This window comes from Misgurnus anguillicaudatus, unplaced genomic scaffold (genome assembly GCF_027580225.2).
Source record: "Misgurnus anguillicaudatus unplaced genomic scaffold, ASM2758022v2 HiC_scaffold_26, whole genome shotgun sequence".
Classification (NCBI taxonomy): domain Eukaryota; kingdom Metazoa; phylum Chordata; class Actinopteri; order Cypriniformes; family Cobitidae; genus Misgurnus; species Misgurnus anguillicaudatus.
Genome location: NW_027395276.1, coordinates 3,689,712 through 3,713,379, shown reverse-complemented (window position 1 = coordinate 3,713,379; position 23,668 = coordinate 3,689,712). Strand labels below are relative to the sequence as shown.

At 37.0% G+C, this 23,668-nt stretch overlaps 2 protein-coding genes and 1 long non-coding RNA gene across 10 annotated transcripts in view; 2 read left to right on the top strand and 1 right to left on the bottom strand.

Annotated features, from left to right (window-relative positions):
* LOC129443200 (GRB10-interacting GYF protein 2) overlaps positions 1–23,668 on the bottom strand; it is a 69,626-nt gene that overhangs the window by 45,874 nt on the left and 84 nt on the right. For 3 of the 4 annotated variants that reach the window (XM_073864450.1, XM_073864452.1, XM_073864453.1), the window contains exons 1-3: positions 12,109–12,238; positions 2,306–2,356; positions 45–183 (exon numbers count right to left, since the gene is read on the bottom strand). In XM_073864450.1, coding sequence (XP_073720551.1) covers positions 45–183; positions 2,306–2,343 — 177 coding nt within the window. In that variant the 5' untranslated portion in view covers positions 2,344–2,356; positions 12,109–12,238. Of the gene's footprint in view, positions 1–44; positions 184–2,305; positions 2,357–12,108; positions 12,239–23,668 lie in introns of those variants that run through there. The other variant, XM_073864451.1, reaches the window with a different exon arrangement.
* Positions 3,377–5,654, top strand: LOC129437735 (uncharacterized). The gene is made up of 4 exons (XR_012368222.1): positions 3,377–4,016; positions 4,285–4,431; positions 4,606–5,171; positions 5,386–5,654. It is a non-coding gene; the product is annotated as an uncharacterized lncRNA (long non-coding RNA).
* Positions 12,234–22,005, top strand: LOC141362420 (G-protein coupled receptor 55-like). Of its 5 annotated transcripts, none has more exons than XM_073864456.1 (3): positions 13,941–13,981; positions 14,659–14,751; positions 16,060–22,005. In XM_073864456.1, exon 3 carries the CDS (start codon positions 16,067–16,069, stop codon positions 16,988–16,990), a length of 924 nt encoding a protein of 307 aa, XP_073720557.1. In that variant the 5' UTR covers positions 13,941–13,981; positions 14,659–14,751; positions 16,060–16,066; the 3' UTR covers positions 16,991–22,005. The 5 variants fall into 5 exon arrangements, with proteins under 5 accessions (XP_073720561.1, XP_073720560.1, XP_073720557.1 ...); XM_073864455.1 differs by lacking the exon at positions 13,941–13,981 and adding an exon at positions 14,106–14,425; XM_073864460.1 differs by lacking the exons at positions 13,941–13,981; positions 14,659–14,751 and adding an exon at positions 12,234–12,339.

Genomic DNA, 23,668 nt, shown 5'->3' with positions numbered 1-23,668 from the left:
ACCAAACTAAACAGAAAGGAAGCAGAGGGAATCAGTGTCCTCACCAGGTTATCCTTTACATAAAGTGCTAGCATCTCTTCTCTTCCATAACGATAGTCTGCGAGTTTATACTTTGGCATTGCGGGAGAGAGCGGAGGGGAGGCCACGCTACTGCTACCCACGCCTCCAGACAGGGCGCGAAGCCTGGGACACAGAGGAGAGAATGGGAAATACTGTAACATGCAACAAAAGCAGCATTTCACAAAGTTTCTTAGCTTACAGAAACAACTATGGCAACAGTGGTAAATCATGAACACAGTCTGTGATACTGTATTTATTTGTTTACAAGACTCATTCAATCAGCTTATAATAAAATGAGTCAAAGTAATGCCTGACAGTAGGGCTGTCACCGTTAATGAAATTTGGCTGACGGTTAATTCACATAGATTTTTTGTTCGTTCATGAAATTATTTTCACACATTGATTATTTAATTATTTAGCAAGGTTTACCTGGCAGTAAATATTAATACATAAATATATCTTTTCAAGAACTGAAATGTATTAAATGGCTTTGCAATGTATCGAGTTACACTGTCAATCAATGAGCGCCATTCAGGGCTCCAGACTAACTTTTTCACTAGGAGCACAGTGGCCCCCAACTGAAAATTTTAGGGGCGCAACCAGAAAATGTAGGGGCACAAACTGTTAATCAACATGCTAGCCAAATAATTACATTTCTACTAATTTCCACTGCATTACTAATAAATACTTTAATGATAGATACAGAAAGTACAATGTGCTGTTTTCAAATTCAGTGTCACATCACAAAAAAGGTCAAATTTACTGGTCGCACATGTGCAACTGGATGTAAAATTCAGTGGCACACTCTCAAATTTTGGTGGCAAAATGCCCCCATTTGGGGGCAGTCTGGAGCCCTGCCATTAGATATGGTCTCGTTTATACAGTCGTTGCAGCTCCCTCTTGTGTTTTTTAGAGAGATGTGCAATCATTGCGGTGATCTGAAATCATCACGATGAGGTCAAACAATCGTGAGGAGACGATTATTTAATCATTGTGACAGCCCTACCTGACAGTCAGTTCAACTCACACAGCAACCTTGAAAAATATTCAAGGTATGTCACAATGACAAATTTCTAAATATTTTCTATAAATTCTATAAAAGTTTCCAATTGGGAATATTTCCAAAATTCCCCAGATGGAAAGTTTCCAGAAATTTACCATAACTTTTCCACCCCTTTGCAACCCTAGCAATAATGCAAAAAAACCCTTTTTTTAAAGAATCATACAAAATTCAGTGATTTCGTAAGGGGTTGTTATTCCTACCACTAGATAGCATTCTTTGTATCTCTAAACTTCAACAGTGACAGGACGTACTAGCATAGGGGTTCCCATGTCATATATAGCATAGCAGTTTTTACTTTGAGTAGTGGACAGACAAGCACAACTGAAACTTGTATTTGTTAAAGGACTTTACCTTTGTACAATAACTACCTTTGTTATCTGAGAACTTGTTATAGGTGCTTGTCTGATCGCACAAATACCCCTAAAAGTGTAAAGCTTGAATGCACTGTATGTTTCTATAGATAAAGTCCTTTATTAAAGGCATATGCATATTAATGTAAGTGTAGACAATTATAAAAAACACAAATGTTTACAGTGATTTGTGTCATACAGTCATGAGAGCTAGTAATTGACAGGATTAAACCTGGAACATTCCTAAAGTTGCAGAAAGCAAAGCTTACATTTACATTTATGCATATAGCAGTTGCTTTTATTCAAAGCAACTTATGGTGTTTTTCCACTGCAGAGCACATCTCTCTGTAATAGGGTTTTCCACTGTTTACAATACCTAGTACTTTTTTTTTTTTAGTACCACATTGGTTGAGGTTCCAGGCGAGCCGTATCAATACTAAAACGTGATGTGTAACACTGCAGATCACTGATTGGTCAGAGATAATTGCCACTACCAGCATTAGTGCCATTGGTATGCTCCACTGCTCCTGTGTTGTACGTTTGTTTGTGGTGCATTTATGATAATATCACGGCAGTAGAGGTGGCGCAACTAAAGGTCAAAAATCCCACCCACTTTGAATCAGTACTAAACTGCAGTAAAAAAGCGAACAGAGTCGTAGCATGCAATGGAAAAGTGCATTGAAAATATAATTAATCAGCTTGTGAGCTCCTCAAGAATTGAAACTCACTGCTATGGCCACTCGCCACCAGTTGGGCTAGCAATGCTGAATAAGGCTGTGTACACACCATTAGCCAAAAGCATAACATTATAGCAGATAAAAATAAAACTCACCATTCTGGTCCAAAGTTGAGTGTCTGGGTTTCTGCCATTTTCCTTAAAAGTCTGAGGAAAATAAAGATTTCATAAACATTTAATTAAATGCAGCACAATAAAACTGCTCTCAAGGCTCCATAAATAAACCAAACAGCAAACATTTAAGTTACATGATTGAATTATGTGTAAATGCATACCAATGTGAAAGATTACACACATATCCATTGGGCTATTATACATACAATGGTGATCACCAAACTGCCATTCATTTGTGCACTTTCACGGTCTATGAATACCACTGAGAAACTAAAGGCACAACCCCTTTGTTGGAATTGCAAATACAGACAATCATAACAAACTCAAAGGCCAAAGGGATAAAAACACACAGAGAGCTCTCTTGACATTTCATTAGCTGGGTTTCCATCACCATGATTTTATGCACATTTTGAAGTATCACATAAGAAAGGAGTGATGGAAACACTGAATTTCTAATAAAAATGCCTTAATTGGCAAAAAGTTTTTACGCTCGCTTGAGGTGGTTTTTGACTTACGCGAAAGAGAGTAGATGTGAATAATAGGAGATTGAAATGCATTTGTTGAATAAATTAACCCCTCGTTTAGCTGCATCAGCTGATGTTGTCTTTACCAAATATACACGCTGCACTGCTACGCACTTAATTCGTATTTGTTGGTTTTTCTTTTTTGCAACCTTTGACAAGATTTGCTTTACGTTTCGATGGAAACCCAGCTATTGAGAGCCATCCTTCAACCAAATGAAGGATGTGGTTGTGCAAGATTTTATACAGTCACAGTTCTGTATGCGAATGGCTATGTAACGTGAAAAAAACATGTAGTGGGGTGGACAGTACCAAAAATCCATTTCACGTTATTTTATTTCACAGTAACGGCATATTTCACAATGCATTTAAAAACAGTGGAATTTAAAAATTGGCAGATATTTGCCACTCACTATAGCTTTTAACTAAATGCTCACCTGTATAGAGACGGATCTCTAAATATGGAGATTATAAATATGACAGGTGCTATGAAGTAGTGACGCTCTATACGACCTTAAAGTGCAACTTTAAGGTTACATTTTTTTGTGAGATGAATATATAACCTTGTATGAAAGTACCATATGAAAATTAAATGCGAAAGCAAAAAACATTTACAAAACTCTAAGCGCATAAATTTAGTAAAAAAGCTGAAATTTTCTAAGACCGCTCTCAAAATCCCTGTTTTTTTCAACAACGCGTCATATTACGTAGTCAGAGGCGCTCGTCTGATAGGCTCTACATTGGCAGTGCTGCGGTTGTATTCAGCAAAAGCAGTCGCAAATTGATGTGATTCTCCGTAGTTTCAATTTAGCATCGTCATGGTTAATAATTGTGTTAGTGGAGGTTTTTCAAACTCCAGCCTGTCAGGACAATGAGTCCACAGGTTTCTTTTGAAGAATAAAGACCGCGCTATCTTCCGTGTCTGGGTGTGTTTAACGCAGCACGAGGAAAGAGGCGAGAGACGCGACTTCAGTTCAGCATGTGCTTCAGAAAAACGCGGTGGTGTAACTTATAGCGTTCACGTTAGATCGGAGGATTATCATCCCGGCAATATGATGGAGTTAAACATTGGATGCCGAAGCAAGAACCACGTGAGGCCTGTGTTTTTGCCGCCGCGAGAAAACATGAATCGATCACGGTCCGTCTGACATGCAGCTCGAAGATAATGCACAGTAAGTCTTGTTTTTTAAACATTTGCTAGCTACTACCAAATCATTTAACATAATGATTTCATTCAAGTTTCTTATAAATATGGAAATCAACTAACTGATAAGCTTAGATTGCAAATAGTATAACCATCAAATCGAGTTACATCTTATTTACTTTGTTTGCATAGCTAATTCGTAATTCGTTTTTTGTCATGTGGTGTGTTCATGTATGTACCTAAGAAGTGACATGCTGTTATACAATTATATAAAGGTGAATCTGTTTTAATTCTAGTTGTCCAGCTACAGATGAAGATGCTTAGTATGATGAATCATCCTCTGTTGTCATGGACGAACCTGGCGATGTGTTATGGAGGAGGAAAAAACAAAAAAGACTCATCTGATGAGAAACCACTGCAAGAATCTCATCCTGTTCACACAAGTAAGACTTATTCATGTCTCTCAAAGTCAAAAGTAATGTTTTTCTTTTTATTCAGGGCTGTTGGCAAGTTCATTGTTTGCTAAAGCCAGCTGATGTCTGTTGTACCATAACCTGTATTTTTTGTTTTATATGCTATGGTATAGTAATTTTCTGCTTTTTATATACATCTCTTAGGTCTGTGCTGCATGCATGTATCAGCATTTTTGGTGACCAGTGACTTCTCTTCTGAGGGACGTGAATTCCAAATGTGTGTTTGTTGTGACGTGTGTGAACCATGTGCATCATGCCTCTTGTCACAATACGTGCCTGCTGCACACGCGTTGAAAAGGTTTATGATAAAAGAAGCACTCATGTTCACAAAATACTCGCAAGACACTAACTTGACACTAAACTGTAATTACACAGGAGATTAAGTGAGTATCAGGCAAACGTGAGCATATAATTTATCATAAACCCTTTACATGCGTGTGCAGCAGATTTTGACATCACGTGTGATGCACATAAGTTTACATGACGTGCTGAACACATATTTTGAAATGACGAGCCACACACATGACAAGCTCAATGCATGTGACCAGCTTCGCAACGTGCGCCCTCGAAAAAGAAGTCACCGGCCGACATTGACCCAGATCATCAAGATGTTAAAGCTGTTTGGGCTTCAGAGCATCTTGTCAGCACCTTCTTCCACCATGTACACAATTTCTACCATCGTGAAGGCGTGGCAGAATGAAAGATTTGCAGTAAGCGGTTGTTTTTTGTTAAAAGATTGTAAATGTTTGAACAATAGCATTGTATATCGCTTTCAAAAAATAATATAAAGCTGACTCATCACCAAAACCATCAAAACCACTTTGACTATACATTTTTTATCAGAACTGTATTACTTTGGTGTACACTGTTAACAGGGACAAATAAATGTAATCTATTTAAATATTCTGTTCTGGAATACTCCAGGTCACCACAGGCTCTACGAGAATGCAGCACTGTCCTGTCTTCCACTACACCTGCTCCCCTCTCCAGATCCATCCAGAGGATCAACAAGGCTGAAGCTGTTGGGATCTATTAATCACATCATTCACAATTTAACACACTTCAACACATTATTATAATACCCTGCACATATGATGGGAAAGATACTGAAAAATTGTTAAATGTTTTTAAATGGGTCAGATTGTATATCTTTTTTTCGGTGCTACATAAATAAAACTAAATCGAATTACAAATGCAGATCTACTTGGTATATATCTGATCTAAACTTCATAAACCAGTTTTTATACGGTAAGACAATTTGTGATTATTATTGTTTATTTATTGTCACAAAATGGGGGTATTCAAACCATTTATAAACTCCTCCTACCTCTGGAACCTGTTCTTGAATGGCTGACACATGTAGGTAAGGGCGCCTGCACAGAGTTCCTTAGACGCCCAGCGGATAACTTGCCTATGCTGTATTTAGTGGTATTGTCTGGAGATGGGAAAACTATTAATATTGTTAATTTGAATATTGACTAGTGCCAGCAAAAATTGTGACTTAGTCATGACCTATAGGCAACTTGTAATTAAAACAAATTCATTAAGATTGTTTAAAAACAAATTTATTAAGATTGTTTTAACATTCAAATCTTTAGTTTACTGTTCATTTATACATGGATATTAAATAAATTAGTAATAAATAATCTCTGCCATAAACATACTCATTTCTACTGGCCTGGCCTGTAGCACATATGGGTTCAGACAGCTCACCTCTCCTGCGGTGATGAGCAACATCTGTATCACCTAACGTAAGTGTGGATGGATATTAACATAACTTATAAGCATTAAAAAGACATAAAGTATCAATACTATCTTTGCTATTGCATGATATATGATAATAATCTGTAAAATCTTGTGATCTGAGCACAGTATTACATCTCGCCAGATCACTGATCTCACCCACACATCTGTCCTTTTCTCCTCACATAACACTTCAATTTGTCTCCTCTGACCGTTCTGTTTAATCCTGACCAGTCCCTGCACTCTTGGCTGCATAGCAAACTCATAATTGTATGGCTGTAGTTCGCCATACGAGTATGAATAAACATTTACTCGTTCCTCAGCGTCCGAAGAACTGTCATTGCGATCCAGCGTGCGCCTCTCGTGATGTCACTTCCGGTTTGGCGGTTTTTAGAGGCGGGTCTAAAATGTTCTTACAAAAATGACACCAGAAGCCTAATTAGTGCATTTAGAAAAAAATATATTTTTTAATCTATTTCCTACAGTATTTTTCTGTACTTTGAGTGAATGGGTGGTTTAACTTTCAAGTTGCTCTTTAACCGCTGTGTCTCTTCACGTCTTTCTGATCATTTACATTAGGGATGCACCAATAAATCGGCTGATGACGCTCTTGCTGTGTTTCTCAACTATTACAGTGAAATGCCGCTACATCCAAAAGCCAGAAGGCGCTCTCGTGTAGAAACTCAATATGGGCCGCAGAAGAAAAACATTTACACGTGCATCTCCATGAAATGGTTTAAGGATATATTTATATTGCTGTTCTTCAAACCTTTTCAGGTATTTTCATGATAATAAAGAATATGTATAATGATTATGTTTGACGAGTGTTGTTTTTTCAAATGCATGTTATAAACAACTCAATCTAACAGTGATTTTAGATCAATAACGTCTTTCTGATTTAAAAGCTGAAATAGCTGTGCATAATATCAGCTGTGGATTCAGAATAGTTATCGGCCAGGTATTATTGGTGTATATCGGCATTTATCGTCCTATCCATAATTGACCCAGGTTTTAAAGGCTAGGAACAGAATTTTGAATTTGATGCGAGCTGCTATTAGAGCTGCGCGATTAATCGTTAAAAGATAGTGATCTCGATTCGACCCCCCCCCCCCCAAGCGATCTTAATCCAGCATTTTGACGATTCAGGTAATTCTATTTTAAGGAGGAAAGATGCAGTCTCGTCAGTTCTCTCGACAACACACAATCCCAGCGGCCGCGATGACGTCTTGACTTCACATTAATTATTGCGCAAGCCAGATGTGCTCGTGTTCACTCCACTGGTACTAGGGATGTCCCGATCCCACTTTTTCATTTCCGATCCGATTCCGATACCAGAATTCCGTATATCAGCCGATACCGATATCTGCCCGATACTGTTGTAATTAAATGTGTAGTGCTTTTTGCTACATCTAGCATCATTTTAAATGTTAAAATCAATTATTTAAAATGATTTACAAGTTACAGGAAACATTAGTAAATATTAATCATTACAGTGTTTAGGTGAACATATAATAGACGTTTGATCAATTAAGTATGCTAAATAATTTTTCTTAATTGCATAAAACTGTCATAGTAAAAAAGCTTTAGTGTGCAGATGGTTATTTTGGGAATTATGCGCTTTACCGGACTTTTTATGCACATTTCGGGTGCAGAATTGATGCGCCTAAGTCATATACTGGGCTTTCTGGTTGCTTATGGGCTTTCTGGGTGCAGAAATGATGCCCTTGAAGCAACCTTTCATGGGAATCCTCGCACCGCAATGGAAAGTTTATAACTGTTAAAACACAAAGAGAATAGTTGCGTCGTGTGCTCAAGACAAAGTGAATTGCATCCATTCGGCGGCTTACTGAGACTTTATAAAATCAGGTCTTTAAAAAGCCTGCAGTTATCTTGTGTTTGCGTGTTTGAATGACGCGTTTCATCCGTCCGCTTTTCCAGTGGATTATTAACTCAGTTTGCGAGTAAGTTACAGTACAGTGTTTCTGTAAACTTAAAGATCTTTAAATGTGCGTTTGTCCCTTCACATGAAGCTATTGCGTGTATTTAAAAACTTTAAATATAGTGCATAAACGTTTATGGTGCTTTTATAATACGTTGTCCTTTTAATAGCTTGTCAGTAACAACCACGCTAACGCACATATCGGAGTTGGATCGGTCATGTTCTCGGTCCTCGATCCGATGTCCGATCCAGCCAAAAAGCCCGGATCGGACCCGATACCGATCCAGCATATCAGATCGGGACATCCCTAACTGGTACAGAGATGCTTTCGCCGCAATAGATAGAAAGAAACAGAATCTAAAGAGAATGAGTGAGGCAGAGCAATGCGCAGGTATGTCTGACAAGAACCCTGACGTCATATTAGTACCAAAAAGTTGTTTTTAGCACAGGGGGAAACATTGGCTGCGGAGCCTGCGTCCAAATAACCACACTTGCTGTCTTTGTACTTGACCGCTTGACTACTTACATTGCGTTTTCCTGTATGTGGCCCAAGTGTTCTAGTGGGCGTGAAGATTAAGCGTGCATGTAGGTTTATTCACCAGATGGACGTTCACGCCGCCAGCGAGAGCGTCAAAAAAACGCTCTGACGCTCAAATGCATTCTCTGGATTCCTCTCAAGTGAAGGTTTCCGCCTTACGATTGGTTGCCGCAGAACTTTTCCACCTTGCGATTGGTTGCCACCGACCCGCATCATAGCTCATTACCATAAAGTAATGTCAATCAATGTGGCAGCAATTTGAACCAAAACATATTCCTTTTTTTTATTTAGGCTACTTAAAATGTCTATTTTAATACATAATCACTTTACAATTAACATTAACTGAATTTAAAGATTATCTACACTTATCTGAAACTTTCAGAAGCATAATTCTTTGAACCTGTAAAAACTAATGTTAAACTAACATTCAGGGGTTGTAGGTCTTATTATTATTATTATCACTCTTGCTGCTGCATTCTGGATCATCTGTAGGAGTTTGATTGTGCGGGCTGAGAGTCCAGCCAACAACAGATCGCAATAGTCCAGTCTCAACAGGAAAAGTGCCTAGACTAGGAGCATGCTCAGATAGGAAAGGTCTAATTTTTCTAATGTTGTAGAGGATGGGACACGCCCAAAAATATTCAACAATAAAGAACCAAAACTAACACGAGAAGACCTGAGAACAAACACAATTTCAGCACGTGAGAAAAAGGTAAACAACACAGCATTCTAAATCGGACAGCCAATCTTATTCACAGCTATTTCATGTACTACGACTTTTGATCAGTAAGTTCTTATCGATCTGAAATCACTGTTAGTTTGAGTCGTTTATAACATGCATTTGAAAAAGCGACACTCGTCAAACATAATTATTAAACATATTCTTTATTATCATGAAAATACCTGAAAAGGTTTGAAGAAAAGCAATAAATATATCCTTAAGACATTTCCTGAAGATGCGTGTCATAATAGCTGCGTGTGTATTGTTCTTCGTCTACAGCGCATTTTGAGTTTCTGCACAAGAGCGCCCCCTGGCTTTTGGATGTAGCTGCATTTCACCGTAATTCATTCAGAAGCATAGCAAGCATTATCGGCCGATCGATTGGAGCATCCCTAGTAGTCGCTCCCGAAATTCGCTCAACATTTGCATGAAGTTAAACTTTTCTTAACTTTCTCGCATCGCTGGACACGCCCATACGGTCGCCAATGGTAACTTTTGCTTGTGCCGCCGGAAGTCACCAGGTTTCCATTGAAATGAATAAGATTGCGTCGCTTTGCTACTGATGGTCGCTGGCTGTCTGAATGGGGCGTTACGGGCTTCTGTAGACTTATGTTGATAAACTGCTTCTCCTGATCAAAGATGTTTGTACTATGAGCAAATGGCACGTCAAACTACGTCACGAGTCACTGATATGTAAACGTGAGTTTTGTTTTAGCTTGCTCAAAGTTTCGAAAACTTAACTGTTGGCATTACATGCGACGCAGCTTCTTTAAAAAGAAAGCGGGAGACCCACGGTGGATTCACTGGTGCTTATGAAATTACAGAAATTACGTTTCATTTTTAATGAGTGGATAATTTAACATGTTTCTCCGTCACACTCAGTCCAAAATGCGGGAGTGCAGAATTGGCCATGCCCACTTATTTACATTCCACGGAATAGAAAAATATGTTATGTCTGACGTTCATTTTCACGATAACTGAACATACCGTCATACCGCCCAGCCCTAACATGCAGTACAGTGCAGTAAATGGTTTTCACAAACTTCGACACACATAAAGCAATACGTTTCAACAAGCTTATTCTAGAAGTAACACCTGCCATACTGCACCTTGTATGTGTGTATACCCCCTTAATGTGACAAGAGCTATTTTAAGAACTCTCCAAAATAGGAAGGGCATTCTCAGATATCTGTACAACCTAGGGCTTCCCTTAATAAATATAATCCAACTAACTTTTTAATCCATCGGTTTCTGTGCGTCTAAACAGATCAAACTTGCATAGAAGTAAGTTACCAAATGAAATGGAAGTGTTATATTACAGTAGCACCACAACCTTGAGGTTTTCCTAAAAAAAAAAAATGTATTGTCTTGATTTTATCAATGAGTAAAGGTGTCATTCATTCCATTATATGGACCTCATTTGCAACAGCTATAGAAAATGTCTATGCAAATAAACAGGAGTGACTTACAGCAACTGGGATTTAAACCACGTGTTCGCGTAATGACTTAAATTGATCTGGATTACACGCGCTTTTAGCAACAAAACGCTTTTAAAATGTTAACCAAACTTGACATTTCTACAAGAAAACCCACCTAAAATTGCATTTGGTCAGTTTACGTGGTAGTTACCCACCAAATTTTGCAAATGCACGATTGCATGAGTCGCTGTTACCGTAATTTACATGAGGTGCCCAAACAGACGCGCATGAGTATTTGTTTAATACCAGTCTCTGAAAAGACTAAGCCAAACACAAAACACAAGTCAATACGCCTAGTTTGGGTTGCAAACAGACAGTAATGTCTCATTCCGATTCAGAAAACGCGTTTAGCTGTGAGACAAGTGAATAAAATACAGGAAAGCTTTAGATTTCACAAAATTAAAAGACTGGAAATTCAGACAACCACTGCAACGTATAAGCAATATATAACGTATTAAAGGCAGAAAAACGATATTGTATGAAGTTTATACTAAATCAGACGTGGACAGACAAGTCTGTTGAAAAGATTTTAAAAGTAACGTTAGATAAGTTATGAGTGACTGACCAACATCTGATCGACAAAATTTGAGAGAATTTTTGGAAAAACACCCATAAGGGAACCATATGTCGAATGGTCTCTTCATAAACCTTGTAATCGATACAGTACACAAACCAGATCACAATCACTAAATACTTTACCACACTTAAATCTACTGTTGTCAATTTATACTTCCGTTTTTAGATTTCCTATAAAGGTGTATTATGAACAGTTGAAGCATAATAAACGTAAGTTAGTGCAAGCTTTGGCTAACGCTGGACATTTCACTTTCTGACTTCCAACATCTGAAAACTTTGTTTTAATAAATCACATGCACTGGTAAGACTTAAACTAATTGCCATATATCAGAATAAATGTCAATAAAAAGCTCATAAGCGCAGCGCTTGGCCGATCCGAGGAAAGGGTGTTAGTGAGTTGACACACGAGTTTTAATCCGTGCGGCCTTTCCGACCGCACCGCGCTTTCCTACAGCTGTCATCGGGCTCTTCGTTGCCTACTCAACGGCGGGGCGGCCTAATCGAGCCCGGTGCTTCGAGACCTAACAGCCATGCGGGCTACAACAGCGTCGTTCTGCTACGTTTGGGTGAGTCTGTGTCACTGAGAATGGTCGTAGGAATAGTTCCGATTTATTTTAGTACCAAACCATTTATGTCAGAGCCGCTGTCTTACCTCTACTTTTACTGACAGCGCTGAGTTTGTGTGCGAGTGGCGTCTCTCGATTCGTATCCACAAGATGGCGGAAATCGGGTCACGTGACAACACGTTGGCTGAAAAGTGTCCGGATGAGAGCGAGCGAGCGAGCGAGCGCGTGCTGACAGCAGCAGTTCTCTCTCGTGCGCGCGCTCACGCACATGATAAATTTGGAGTGGCATGGTAAAAAGCAAGAAAGCATTTTGCAGTGTAAGTACAACGACAGTACAGCGAACACTTAAAGGGGATTTCATCAGCATTTTAAAGAACACACCCCAAAACGGTTTTTGCTCATACTTACATTTGTGGCAATTCTAACATGTTATAATAAATTATATGTGCTGTATTTTGAGCTAAAACTTTGCATACATACTCTGGGGACACCAAAGATTTATTTTACATCTTCAAAAAGTCTTGTGAGATGTCCCCTTTAATGTTTAAAAGGAAAAATATATACATTTCTATTTTTAATTAAAAAATATAATTGAATAAAGTAAAAAGAAGTAAAAAAATACAGTTTTTAAAAATAAATGTAAAACGTTTGACATTTAAATAACAAAATAAATATGTAATATAAATGTAAACAGAGGAAGACGTCAAGGCAGACCATTTGGTGTCTCATATTATATTGTGGCATATATCCTTCCTTACCTAACAATGAAAAATTAAGTTTATTGGAGCTGTCCTGTGAGCAGGACACCTAGTTTACTTCAATATACTGCATGGAAATTAAAAATCTATCACAACAAACTATATATCATTGGAAAGGTCTAATGGGACGTACACACCAACACAAATTCAACGATTTGCGTGAGTAGATTACATACAAAGTCAATGCAAAGACGCTAATAAACATAAACTTGCGCAGGTCAATGCGAATGACGCAAATTGGGCGTCGCGATTGCTACAAAAGTGCATCTTTAATATTTAAATCAAGCGAAAAATTCACATGACACAAATATAAATCACCTTTTGTTTGGTGTGTATGTAGCATAAGAATGTAGTTTTCATATTTAAAAACCTTTTAGCAGTAATAATAATGCAGTGACAGTAATTTATCAATTTGTGACAAGAGTATACAGCAAATTGTTGACACCTAGGGGCCGTTGTTGGTAAAACCACTAAAAGTGTAACACAAACCTAATTTTTTGTGATAATTCTATGTATAAAATTAATACTTTATTGCATTATTTTTATAATTGCAATAAATGTAAACTGCTGTAATATTTTTTATTTAATATTTTCACCTCCAGACACTTCCATGAAAAACTTTAAATTGTCTTCTTTAAAACAAGACCAAGATTAGGCTTCTAGCCAATAAAAAATGCCAGAGTTACAATAAATTGAATGTGTACATCACCTTTTCAACCCCCCAAAGGGCTGCGCCAGTTAAAGAGTTATATAGTTTTAAAAATAAACACTTTAATACTTTTGCTTGTCCATAATATTAATATTATACACTGCATTCATCATCATTTCTTATTTCTGAAACGCACGTCAATAGATAAGCCTGTTGTGTTACACAGTACTATATTTCTAAAAATGACAGTTGTCTGTTCACACATTAGATATTCAGCCTTTCAGCCTTTATCTGCAATATCTATGAAATCATTACTAGTTTTCCTAAGCAGAAATGAATAATTTCATGATCAGGAAGTTGCGTTTCCATCTGAAATGTTAATCTTGCCAGTGAGATGAGGCGAGTAGCCTACTTACAGGCTAACAGGAAGATATCAGTAAAATACCAAAGCCATGTTTCTGTTAGCAAGGATGTGGTCACAGACAAAACCTCTAAAAACAGAAGTACAAACAACAGTCTGTTAGACCGTATTTAAGAGAGCGCACCTCACTGGTAAGCACAGACACTCCATATTTAATTATAGAATGCAGTCAGTCAGGTCATAACCTCTTGTGAGGACTGACTTAGGTGTTTTTGTAAAAGTAATTATATTGATCAAGATATGAAATGCCATTTATGATATACAATTACATTAATTTAGGCACATGTGTCAGTAATATGTATGTACAAGTGTTGCAAAACCAGTTCGTACGCCCTTTTTCATTCACAGCAATACTGATTCCGTGCACCAGACGTAGTTTCGTGACAGATGTAGCCCACACATGTGAAAAAATGGGGAAGACTGTGGTTTACTGACATGCAGACTAGATCTGGTTTAGTGTTTTGACATTTTAAGGACTTTATGTGTGTGAAAGAGCAACTCAAGAATTATGGGACTGTATGTCATACGTGTAATGGAGGATAAAAGAGTAAACCAGTATGGGGTGCATATCTCAGGTACAACAGATTTTGTTCTTGTGGTTTTAATGGTGTGAGAAAGAGTTGTTAAAAGAGTTCACAAACGTTTTGTTGACCTTTGACAGTAAATGTACTAACACCGCTTATTTCGCATAGTCGCATACAGTGTGATGTAGGCAGGGTGATCGCATGTGCACGCGTGCTTGCTTTTGCAAGTTCCTAAAACTGGGGATATGTGCTAATTTATTACAACTTTACCATTTCCTATGCAGGGTCTTTCCAACGATTATTTTACTGTAAATCTCATTAAGGAATTACCACCAGTTTTACTCTCTGAAAATGATTCTGTAAAATTATCACATAAGGTAAGAGCATCTACCTTTAAATTTTCTTACTTGAAGATGTAAAACAATGAAATAAATTACACAAACTATGTTTATGGACAATAGAATTTGTATGATAGATTTACTGCATTTGTGAAGCAAATTAAAATGATTAATGCATAAAGCAAATATCATGAAAACAACAGTAGACAATTATTTTTCTTTATAAGATTTTAAATTAATATTTATTAATACTTTGCTTAACAATTAAAAATATAACATCTGAGATCATAGATTTATTAACTACATCAAGCATTTTTTTTTTCATTTTGTGGTGTAGACATGATCAAGAGGGGATTTTTTTAATACAATGAAAGTTCATTTACAGCGACACATAAACGGTTGCCAGTAAATTCAAAACTACCTAATATTTGTGCATATAAATGTAAACCATTAATGTAAACATGTACATGCAGCATGAAGTTTAAACAATTTAAATATGTATGACAATTCAACATACTTTTAAAGTTTTGACTTGTATTGACAAGTTTTGACATAACTTAGAAAAACAAGTTGAAATTGTTTAACTTTATTTGCAACATAAAAGTATATGTTGATATGATATAATTTTTTACAGTGTACAAATTAAAATAAAAACATTTGATGTGTCGAACGCTGCATAATAATTATGAAAGACATTTATTACTTTCAGGCAGTTTTTCAAGGCAGTTTCCTTTTTGGCTTTATCTAAAAGCACAGACATTGTTTTGCAAAAAGCAATAACTAAACTACCACCTTTCAAAAATATCAGACAGAAAAGCAGAACAACTTTTTGCGAGATGATTTTAAAAGATACCAAAAGCCCTCCAGATTTGACAAAATACAATGAAGGGTTTATTTTAGGTCTTCGCTTTCTAAAAACCTGTGGGTGCCGTGGAAAACCACTAACAAGCCGTTTGCTGGGGGGTTACTTAGTAGTTAAAGTTAATACCTACAGTAAATGTGCCTGAAAAGAGTTTAACCTGTTGTTTAAAAAATACGGCACCTCTTCTTTTAACCACCGCATGAATCAAGGTTGACTCATAGGCTGTAGAACGAATGTGTAGGATGTGTTACGCACAAATGTTTAATACTTTGGGGTTATGGGGTTTCAAAAAAATCTTTAACGCAAGCATCCCGAATGATACTACAACTTTTCAAAGAAACCCAAAAATCCTCTCTGAGTGATAATAGAAAATATGAGATTGAAATGATGCAACCCATGAATGACTATGAGTGGGCATTAAAGAGATATTTACGTTTCACTTCACAAATTTCAACATGCTCTTCTTTGTTTCTCTCTCCTGCCAGTTTCACTATGAATGACAGCTGCCAACTTGGCAGCGTGAACAACATAACAAAATATCTGGATTTGGCGATTTACGTGCCCATCTTTGTTTTTGGGTTGGCGCTGAACATCTTAGCTTTGGTGGTGTTTTGTGTACTCCTCAGAAAATGGACGGAGTCCTCCATTTACATGACCAACCTGGCATTGATGGATCTTTTGTTGCTGCTGCCACTGCCCTTCAAAATGCATGCGGCGCAAAACGAATGGGAGGCCGACAAAAGTGTCTTCTGTTCCTTCTTGGAGAGCCTTTACTTTGTGGGCATGTATGGAAGCATCTACACGATTGCCTGCATAGCCGCAGACCGATACATTGCCATAAAACACCCGTTTCGGGCTAAGCAGTTGCGTTCGAAGAAAATCGCCCTGATCGTTTGCTTCTTTATCTGGATTTTTGTCATGGGAGCGACATCGCCCATCTACACCTTTCGTGAAGGGCAAACGAAAAGTTTCCGGTGTTTTCATGGTTTCTCTAAGAGGGGTTGGACCACTGCTGTTATTGTCTGCTTGGAGGTTTTGGGTTTCCTGTTGCCCGCTACTGTCCTGGTGGTGTGTTCTGCACAAAGCATCCTCACGCTCAAAGCCTCGGAAAGCAGCGACCCTCAAAGAAAAGCTGGGGTGAAAATCATCTACAGCAACCTAGCGGCTTTCCTGATACCCTTTACCCCTTGTCACGTGGCCATATTCCTGCAGTACCTCGTCCGTAATAACTTCATCTCGGACTGCGATCAGCGCTGGAACATTGCATTGTTCATACAAGTGGCGATGAGTCTCGCAAACGTGACCATCTGCTTGGACGCGTTGTGTTACTATTTCATCGCAAATGAAGTCCGATCCACCAAACACACCGTTATCAGCAGAGTGAGATCTTTTAGCAGCTCAAACCAAGATGTTTGAGAATGAATTCAATGGCAATAAATTCAATAAGAATTAAATGACTCAGAATTTATAAGAATGTGCATTGATGGACTACAGAAAAATTCTCTTAGCAGATATCAATGGAAGAAATCACAGCAAAATCCCCAGAGTTAAATGAACACTGCTGTGTGTATATATTGTCCCAATCTTACAGAGTGTTAAAAAGTAACACTGAAGCAAAGTTAAAACTGTAACTATCACCATCTATGTTTAAAACCTAAAATTGCATTTTACATCTTACTTGTAGAGTCAATTTCTTAACTTAGGTTTAGATGTTGGCTGTTCCATTTAAATTCACCATTATGGTGATCAGTGTTTGTTTTAGTTGGGCTTGACTCTTATGCTGTGTTTAGACCAGCCGCGGTAGAGGCGTCAAGCGCAAGTGATTTCAATGTTAAGTCAATGTAAAGACGCGTTGACGCGCATCTGGAGGTCTCGCGACGCGAATAAGGCGATTAATGCAGCACAGTAGCACAATTTCGCCTCATTCGCGAGTCTAGTTTGCGCGAAAGGCGCAAATTAAGCGTTGCTGTGGCAAACGTGCGAGTTGAAAAATTTGAACTTTAGTGGAAAAATGCACCTTGTTAACCAATCAGGAGCTTGCTCTATGAGTGACGTGAATACAGGAAGCGAGTGGAGTCGCAAAGCCGTCAAACAGCAGCCAAAACTACAAAGAATATGAAGGCAATATATATGTAACCCTGGATCACAAAGGGTCAATTTTTAGAAAATTTGAAATTTATTAGCATCTGAAATCTGAATAAATAAGCTTTCCATTAATATGGTTTGTAATATTTGTCCGAGATACAATTATTTAAAAATCTGGAATCTGAGGATGCAAAAAATCTAAATATGTAGAAAATCACCTTTAAAGGCGGAGTCCACGATGTTTGAAAGCCAATGTTGATATTTGACATCACCCAAACAAACACGCCCCTACCCCAATAGAATCTGGACCTTCTGTTGATAGACCCGCCCCACACATACGCAACCCGGCATTTGATTTGATTTGATTGGCTATAAGTGTGTTTTGGTAGTCGGCCCGTCTCCTTTTCCAACGCGTTATTCAAACATCGTGGACTCCGCCTTTAAACTTGTCCAAATGAAGTCATTAGCACTGCATCGACTTTTTTTTTATGGTAGGACATTTACAAAATCTCTTCATGGAACATGATCCTTACCTAACGTGATAGTTCACCAAAAAATTATTAAAAAAAGGGATTATTTACTTCCCCCCAAGATGTTACAACCCTGTATCAATTTCTTTGTTTAGCTGAACACAAAGGAAGATATTTGTAATTGAACACCACTGACTTCCATAGTAGGAAAGAAAAATACTATGGAAGTCAATGGTGCTCAAAATGATTTGGTTACAAACATTGCTACAGGTTTGAAACAACATGAGGGTGAGTAAATTATGACAGAATATAATTTTTTTGGTGAACTATCCCTTTAATATCCTAATGGTTTTTGGCATAATAAGAAAAATCAATAATTTTTTGACCCATGCAATGTATTTTTGTCTTTTGCTACAAATACCATGCGACTTATGACTGTTTTTGTGGTCCAGGGTCACGTTTAGGAATGTAAAAAGGCTACAGTCAGCAGATATTTTTGAATTTACCATCTTGACTGCCCATTTTTTTTTTAAATATAGCTCAATACGGCATTTTGCCCGTATGCCAGTTATTATGAAGGTATGCATCTCTCGAAGCATTTCCTTCAGTCATACATTCTAAAAACAGATGTGTTAAAAATAACACATTCTGTGTTAGTTTAGGTGTTGTCCCTAACTAACACATACATCTCTGTGTTAATTTTGGAACAAAATCCCTTGTCCCTTTTATTTATTTTAAAACGAAATAACACATAAATGTGTTAAATGGCATGAAACAAACTATGTGTAAAAAATGTGCACATCATTGTTTGTTTATGTAAATATAGGTTGCTGTACGTGATTTCATTTTGCAAACATCTTCTTGCCACTAAATTTCATCCTCAGTTACCCTAACAATATTCAGATTACCTTTATCTCTTATTTTATTTCTTACTATCTCTTATTGTTGTCTAGTCACTTTAGCTACACTCTAAGAACGGATGTGTTAATTTAACACATTGTTTTGTGTTATTCTATTTAACACATTATGTGTTATTGTAACACATTATGTGTCATTTCCTGTTGATTTTGAGCTGAAATAAATAAAGGGACAACACAAGATGTGTTAAAACAACACAAAGTGTGTAGATGTGTTGTCCTTAACTAGACACAAGATGTGTTATGTAAACACATCCGTTTTAAGAGTGTATCTGTCCAAAACATGAGAACGCAACAAACAGCATTTCAGGAATCGTCAGAAAGTGAGTTTGTGATTGGCTAAGGCAGTGGTTTTCAAACTAGGGGCCGCGAGATGGTGCCAGGGGGGCCCCAGTTTTATGACATTTTATGAAATACATTAATTTATCATAAATTCTGTGTAATTAAACCTAAATAAAATAATGCCACTAACCAAAAGCACAACTTTTTTGTATAATTTAATGTTTTTTATTAAAATGTTGTGTTTTAGAACAGTTTTTTGTCACAAATTTTTGGGGGGCCGCGAAGGAATGCACCGTACACAAGGGGGGCCGCACGCTGAAAAAGTTTGGGAACCACTGGGCTAAGGCACTGGTTCTCAAAATTTTAGGCATTCAGCCACTCTGAATTAAGGCATGTAGGGTGCATCCCTTGCCCCCCCCCAAAAAAAAAAGAAAATTCATGACAAAAGATTTTAATCAAATTAACTTAGAATTAAATTAAACAAAACATATTAAATTATTTTTAGAGGATTGTTTAGACAGAATTTATGATAATTTTTTTTATAAAATGACATAAAACTGGAACCATCTCACACCCGCCCCCCAGTTTGGGAACTACTGGGCTAAGGTTTGTTAGTTGGTTAAACCAGAGCTGACCACCCCTCCTACATTCTAAAAACAAATGGGGCTAAATAGCACTACAAGTGGTTCACTGGCTTGTAATCATAGGGGAACCATTTTAAGTGCCATATAGCACCTAAGTAGTACCTGTTAGGAACCATATTGTGCTATATTGAACCATATCTGGTGGTATAGTGGTGCTATATCACCCCCGGATGGTTCGATGCTATATAGCACTGAAATGTTTCCTCTACGTATACGAGCTTTTAGTGTTATTTAGCACTCATTTTTTTAGAGTGTACATACAGTATAGGTTTGGTATACACACACACGCCATCAGAAAACATATTCTGGTCCGTTTAGCACATACTTCTTCTGATGTGTTAAAAAAAACCATCAATGACATCAACTCTTTGTAGACATTTCTTCAGCATTATTCTGTCATGTGAAAGATGCTATATTTGTCTGTATCTTCACACTGTCAACACAAGAAACTTGAGGTGTTCGAGCTTACACGCGATGATGGTCTGACAAACCAACCTGAAACCTTCATAATGACTCATAAACATGGTGCAACGAGGTTATGGGATGAACTATTGAGCAGTTTATTATCCAGTGTCTATCTCACTTCTAAGTATTCTGCATCATTTTTTTTTTTTTTGAAAAGTTTGCATAACCTGTCTGAAAGAAACTAAACCTATTTTTAATTTACATGAAAGTGTAAAATGTAAAACAGATTCCCATGTGGGAGTGGGATGATTGATTCAAGGGTTGCGCGTGTCGTGTGTGGGTACACAGCCATGTGCCACTGGTTTCAATTTAGTCATACGGCAACTGAGATGCTATCTATCTGTGATTCCATTGTGTTTATGTGATTGTTTTAAGCTCATCAGCTGAAAAATTTTTTGTATGTCTGTATTTCAGTTACATCATTTGAGTATGTTAAACAAGATGACATTTTTAGAGATGCATGTTTTACTACACTGCCCATATTTTGGGGTCTGGGGATTGCTCCAATTATGTAAAATTCTGAAAACAAGCCTTGCGTGTGCTGATAACCACAAAGATATCTGATGGATCTTTACTGATGAATTCTCCAGTCCACACACCTTAGTGAAACTGGAAACCAAAATGTGTGGCACGTAAAATGTTGTGCAGTTATTCAGCTCTAATGTTATAAAGATTTATAATGTAAAGATGATAGGTTGACCAAGTTACTTTCACTATCCTGTGTGTGATAGTAAATGCTTAAAGGGTACATTTCACAAGACTTTGTTAAGATGTAAAATAAATCTTTGGTGTCCCCAGTAATGTAAAGTTTTCGCTCAAAATATCATATAAATAATTTATTATAAAAATTGCCACTTTGTAGGTTTGAGCAAAAATGTGCCGTTTTGGGGTGTGTCCTTTTAAATGCAAATGAGCGGATGAAATGCAAACACTGATCGCCATAATGGTGGTTTGTTGAAATTGAAACTCATTTGTGCTGTTATTTAATTATTCATTATTTTCTCTCTCTTTCTCTTTTTCACTCTCTCTGCACTAAATGGCAGTGCCGTGATTGGATAGTGCAGCTTAAGGGGCAGTATTATTATAATAATATCCCCTTCTTCTTACATATCAATGGGACCCAAATTTACTGACTTGTTTTTTCACATGCTTGCAGAGAATAGTTTACCAAAACTAAGTTACTGGGTTGATCTTTTTCAAATTTTTATAGGTTGACACTTTAATTGGTAAAACCTAAAAAATGTACGTTTTTTCCAACTAAAATGCCACTTTAGTTTCACTTCAGAAAAAAAATTTGTTGAAACAACTTAGTTTCACTTTTTACACTGTACTGTATTGTTCATACTGCTGTTCTTTGAGGTTTTGCATTATTCATTTTTATTTTCATGTTTATTACTGTGAAGCTGCTTTGATACGATCTGTACTGTATAAAGCGGCATATCAGTGATTCTCAAACTGAGAGTCACAGTTTATGTAATGAAACATCAGAGAAAGTACCAACTAACAGAAATTATGTTTCAGATTTGTATAGTGTAAAGTTTTTGCTTTAATTAAAATTTTACATGTGACATTTTTGTGTTGTGTCATGTATTTACTTTTTGAGGGGGTGACCAATGAGATTACGGTATAGTGACATGAGTAATATAAACACATTTTGGGACACTTTTAAATGTTACCATGTGAAAGCAAATCTAACCGAAAGGGATCATAGCATGAAAATCTGACTTTTATCATGTTTAAGTGCTATAATTGGGTCCCAAGTGCTACTATCAACCTAGAAAATGTGAAAAAGATCAACCCCAGTAACTTAGTTTTGGTAAACCATTCTGTGCAAGCATGTGAAAAATTAGGTTATTCAAATTTCCCCTGTATTGTGACATAGGTAGAAAGCCCGAACAATAGATTTTTTTCTTTTGCGGGGGCATACAGATATCCGGGAGTAAAAAGACTGATAATCTTTATGTGTATTATAGTACAGTACACATATACTAAAATATATAATACTTCAGTACTGTACATAGGATACACTATACACATTGACACAATATACTTTATAAAAATTAATAAATTGTTTGCAATTATCACTTAAATGTGCTATTAAAATTTAAAATATTGACGTGACAAAGATATGTAATATAGGCAGGGTGTTTTATCAATTTATCAATAAACTTTATTATCCGAAATAATTCTCATAAATACACTATAATATTAGTGTGAGTCAGTTTAAACATATAATCGCAAGTGGACAAAAGAAACGGATTAAAAACAATAAGTTGAAACAGGAACGTGTCTCTCTCCTCCACTTATAATACGATTAACCAAAACTCGTTTTAATACCAGGTGTAAAAATGTTGTGAAAACACAGTTTGACTACTGAAGTGAAAGGGTTACGCTGGTGTCACTACAGCGGGTGACCTCGGTCGCCAGTAGAAAACAATGGAGCGCGCTCTGCTGGACAAACAAGTACTTACACCATTTACAAGCATCTGTATTTTGTAAAAAAAAGTTAATATCTGCACATACGGCAATACAAATATATCTGTGACAGGCTCATGTCGGCCACAAAACGTTAAATGGTTCAGCATCTGTTATAATAATACCGCCCCATAATCTGCACTATCCAACCACAGCACTGCCATTTAGCGCAGAGAGAAAGAGGGAGAAAAAATTGGCCGCACAATTGAGTTTCAATTTCAACAATCCACCATTATGGTGATCAGTGTTTGCATTTAATCAGTTCTTTTGCATTTTAAAAGACATACCCTAAAACGACACATTTTTGCTCACACCTACAAAGTGAAAATTTAAATATGCTGTTGTGTATTTTGAGCTAAAACTTCACATACGCACTCTGGGGACATCAAAGACTTATTTTAAATCTTAGAAAAAATCTCATAACATGACACCTTTAAGTCAAGTTATTTAAATTATACATGACAAATTGCTTCAAAGTATGCTTTACAACTGAACAAGTGATCCAGATTTTAAAGCACAGCAGTACATGATACAGAAAAGCAGTCCACTTTAAAAAAAACAACAACAACAACAACTCTTAGGACAACACCCAGGACAGGTGGCCAGTCCATACAAAACTCGTATTTTTTGGTATATGGACTGAAATTTGTAGTTTCTTCAATTAACAGCAGATGGCAGTGAAACATCGACAATGCCGACAGAAGGAATGGAAGCAAATGGGCTAAACAACTAAACGAGAACATGATTAAGATAAAC

Excerpts from the sequence above, each read along its gene's own strand:
- LOC141362420 (XM_073864460.1), top strand. The coding sequence starts at position 16,067 with ATGAATGACAGCTGCCAACTTGGCAGCGTGAACAACATAACAAAATAT.